This window comes from Pollicipes pollicipes, unplaced genomic scaffold, assembly GCF_011947565.3.
Source record: "Pollicipes pollicipes isolate AB1234 unplaced genomic scaffold, Ppol_2.1 Scaffold_7231;HRSCAF=8579_pilon_pilon_pilon, whole genome shotgun sequence".
In the NCBI taxonomy this organism is placed as follows: Eukaryota; Metazoa; Arthropoda; class Thecostraca; order Pollicipedomorpha; family Pollicipedidae; genus Pollicipes; species Pollicipes pollicipes.
Window position 1 is genome coordinate 40,777,830 of NW_023597034.1, and position 3,876 is coordinate 40,781,705.

General features: G+C 53.4%; 1 protein-coding gene across 1 annotated transcript; it reads right to left on the reverse strand.

Annotated features, from left to right (window-relative positions):
• Positions 1–1,367: 1,367 nt before the first annotated feature.
• LOC119110119 (MFS-type transporter SLC18B1) lies at positions 1,368–3,272 on the reverse strand. The gene is made up of 2 exons (XM_037233858.1): positions 2,451–3,272; positions 1,368–2,414 (listed from the first exon to the last, which is right to left on the reverse strand). The coding sequence occupies exons 1-2, from the start codon at positions 3,021–3,023 to the stop codon at positions 1,587–1,589; spliced, it is 1,401 nt and encodes a 466-aa protein (XP_037089753.1). The 5' UTR covers positions 3,024–3,272; the 3' UTR covers positions 1,368–1,586.
• Between the last annotated feature and the right edge of the window lie 604 nt (positions 3,273–3,876).

The following is a 3,876-nucleotide window of genomic DNA, read 5'->3' on the forward strand; positions in this document are numbered from 1 at the left end:
CGACGATCTTTGCTCCCTTGGTGCGTGCCGCGGTGTACCGCGCCAACAATACGATCTCTCACACCGGCCCCATCGAGGCCCCCAATCCAGCACGCACGACCCACCTCCCCCTCCCCCTCCCCACGTCGACAGAAGCAAAGATGGCGACGGCGATGACACCCCGTTGCAAAGAGTCGAATATCACGGACAGCTGTTTGCTGAACGATATGATGGAGAGGCGAACGGCGACCTCAGGTCATTGAACCGACGGATAGAAGCATCGCTATCGGGTCCAGGTGTCGCTCACGTGTTGTGCGCGGCTGAAGGTTCTATTGGCGACTGTGGAGGCGATGGCCTACGTTAATTTCGCGGAGAAGTATTCGTTTGTGCCTTGGTCCGGGATGCTGTGCGGGGGTTCCACTGGGAGCCGTCGCAGTGTCATTGTTTCACGCGTCACAGGTTTCATTACGACGGTCAGGATATGGGGCGAGAAGACGTCAGAAGCTCCTGAAATGGCTACCGCCAGGGACTCCAAGACTGCCACTAAAAGGACAAAGGAACAAGATATACGTGGGTTGGGATAGCTGGCGCCATTAAAAAGCAAACAATTCCAGAAGAAGCAAAATGATTTCATTCATGAACATCAATACCATACTCGTGAATCCTTCCCTGCCGCACTCAGTCCCTGTTGAGAAGGACTGATACAACACGTAGCATTTTAGCGTGTTTATTGAGATCTTCTGGTATGCCTAGTTATTCACTGAAATACGAAAAGCCTGTTCAGGTTTATACCTCTAAGTTAAAACATCTTGCATTTGGTTTCGTGCAGTCACACGCTTAAACGCTTGAAAACTACAAGGGCGGATGCGGAAACATCACGACAGGGGGGATCTAGCGTTTTGTTCAACATGGCTTAAACAGGGCGCTATCTATAACAGTACCGTTTATCAGTATGAAGTACAGACCAACCATAAAAAGCACATTATGCAGTGTAACCTGCCACAAGTGCCCAAGGCGATGGTTTTCACCATCACGCCCGCCAATCTAACAATTGCAGGGCAGAATTCAGTTGGTCTGGTGAACGCCGCGAAACAAATATAAACTGTTAATGATTCTGCAATTTCATTCGCTAGCTTTCGATAAGAAGCCTCACTATGCGTATTATCGGATTGTAGCATTGTTGTGCATTTCACGAATCTTAAGTGCAATGTGACGCATTTTAAGCATTACGTCCATTTAATCCGACACCAGCATCACCCAACAATTTAGCCGCCCTTTATGTGAGCTTTGTCCTATGCATGCGTACATGCCGGATCGCTGCTCTGATCCTGCCTTGTCTATCCCGAGACGCTCGAGGAAAACATGCATATTTTTGTGCTTGTATTGTCAAGTCGCGAGTAGGTCACCAACAGCTCAAAAGTGGCGTGGCTGTTCGATGTGCATAGGGTTTGCACTCTGTACGGAGAGGCGACAAGAGCCTAAGCCAACACCCACTCAAAGCGGTGCTAACGTGTTTCACAGCGATGTGTCACGAGGTCCTTATACTTGAGGTGCCCGTTAACGACCGATAAGGTACGTCACGCGTAACCAAATACACGTGGCTTACCTCACGCTCTGCAGAGTGGTTCCGTTTCATTCCCTGAGGGGCATCTGCGGCCCTCTGAACATGCCGTCCCGACGGCCTGCATCACAGTCAGCAGCCAGACTAGCAGGGCCAGACCAGCCATGCAGGTCATCATCACGGGGAAGCCGTAAGCGTCCACAAGAAGGCCACCAGAAACGGGACCCACCACAGAGCCAAGCGAGTAACCGGTCCAGTACACACTCGACACAAACGCCTGCGTCACCAGATCGTCCGCTAGGCCCTTCCGCACGCTCTCCTGCAGCATCTGCGAGAAGCATGGGATGTAGGCACCGCCGAAGAAGCCTTCGAGCAGCGTCTGCCCCAGGCCGAGGAGCCACCAGCGGGGTGCAGTGTTCAGCAGCGGCGAAGGAGCGATTAGCAGTAGGCTGCCTGTCGTCGCCAGCAGGCAGAGCGACATCTGCACGTAGGGGTTGCGGGAGTGCTCGGACAGCCGGGCCCACATGAAGCTGGTCAGAGCGTACACTGTCGTGGCCACCAAGAAATAGAGTCCCAGGGTGGATGGCGTGATGCCCAGCACGTCATTGGCGTATGGCGCCACACAGGCGTCGAACGTCAGAAACACGAATGAGTAGAGGAAGACAATCATGAGGCACAGCCAGTTCTTGGAGGACTGACCGAACATGCTCAGCATGCTGAGGAACGGGACTGCGTTCCTCTCGCACTTGACCAGCGGCGGCATCATCCACTGGTTGAGCAAGGCCGCGCCGACCATCGTGCCGCCGAGGACGTAGAAGGGCATGCCGAAGCCGGCGACGGCGTACAGGCCTCCGCCGACGGCCGGTGCGACGGCGAGGCCGGCTGACTGGGCGGCGCCCACCAACGCCACCAGCATGCCGGCCCGGTCGGCGAACTGGTTACCGATGATGGTGAAGGCGCAGCCGGACACGGCCGCCGTACCGACCGCTTCCACCAGTCGCACCAGGAAGCAGGCCGCCACGAAGGCGTCCTTGCCGTGGATGTAGCTGAGCGTGCCAAAGGTGATGGTTGTGAGGCCGGCCGTGGCGATGCCGATGTTGTAGAGCCGGGTGACGCCAACCACGGGTGCCAACCGGCCGACGAGGGGGCTGGCAATCATCTGGGCGACGGCGAAGCAGCTGAACACGGCGCTGATGAGGGTCTGTGAGACGCCTCGCGCGGCCGCCTCCACCGGAAAGAACGGCACCATCACCGCTATTAAGGAACCGTTTAACAGGCTCACCAGAGTTAAACCAACCAGCAGCCTCTTCTGGGTCCATGACATCTTGTTTTCAGTTGGTTGAGGCCCTTTGCCGCCGGAACTTGATGCTGTGACAAATGTCTCTCCATTGGCCTCAGTTTTATCACCTGCTCCATAGTTGCACCCTGATGTCTTGTTTTCGCTCAATAGCAGTGGAGCTTTGTCCGAGTTGCTAGACATCATAGGCTATCGGTATCACAAAATCGAGTAGAACCTCTCGTTGTATGGTCTTTTAAACAGGTCTGAGCCTCTGCATGCAGGGAGCAGCGAATGCTATTCTGGAATCTTCGACATCAAATATGCTGTAAGGGTGATCTACCCAGGGCTTTCAGATCTTGCTCGTTTGATTCATGCGTTTGGGGAATGCCAGTACAATTTTATCGTCGAAGCTTCACGTTTGCTTTCTTATCACGGGCAGATCGCTTTACAGCCTGTGGCGCAGTGTGAAACAAAGCTGTCGTATCCTGAAAGAAAATTAATCTTATCATTATCAGTGACATTGATGAAAGGAGAGCGCGAGCCGTTTAATGCAACGTCCTTCATTCAGCTGCTCCCACACCATGCATACCTGGTGGTTTGGTGATGAGCACGCCGATCAAGTTTGTTTCACGAGTAGCAGAAGCAATGGGTTCGAGACACACCTGCATCGTTTCGGCTTTCACATACAGCGTAAAATTCCCACCACGAGGAGAGAAACATTACGGGGCGGCCGTGCTGAGGGGCTGGCGAATATTTCTCTGTAGTTTCAACGGAGTCCTCCGCCGTTGTGCTTCACTTTTTGTGGCATCAGGCGCGTACAATTTGATCAGTAGTGCCTGTTTTTCCGAAATCCTGATTATTTTATCCGAAACAGCCTACCCTGCGGGACAAATCTCGTTTGTCCTGCGGGACCAATCTCATTTGACTTCCTGCTTACCACTTTGAAAGTAATGTATTTCATTTGCCCCACTCTTTCAACGAGTGTGCCCGGTAATGTTTGAAACACGCTTATGTGTCGAAATGTGTGTCCAGTAGATGCTCCGAAAGCTTGAAACAC

Excerpts from the sequence above, each read along its gene's own strand:
- LOC119110119 (XM_037233858.1), bottom strand. The coding sequence starts at position 3,023 with ATGATGTCTAGCAACTCGGACAAAGCTCCACTGCTATTGAGCGAAAAC. Across the intron at positions 2,415-2,450 it reads CCGACCGGGCCGGCATGCTG|GCCGTCGCACCGGCCGTCGG; the intron begins GTGGCGTTGGTG and ends TCAGCCGGCCTC.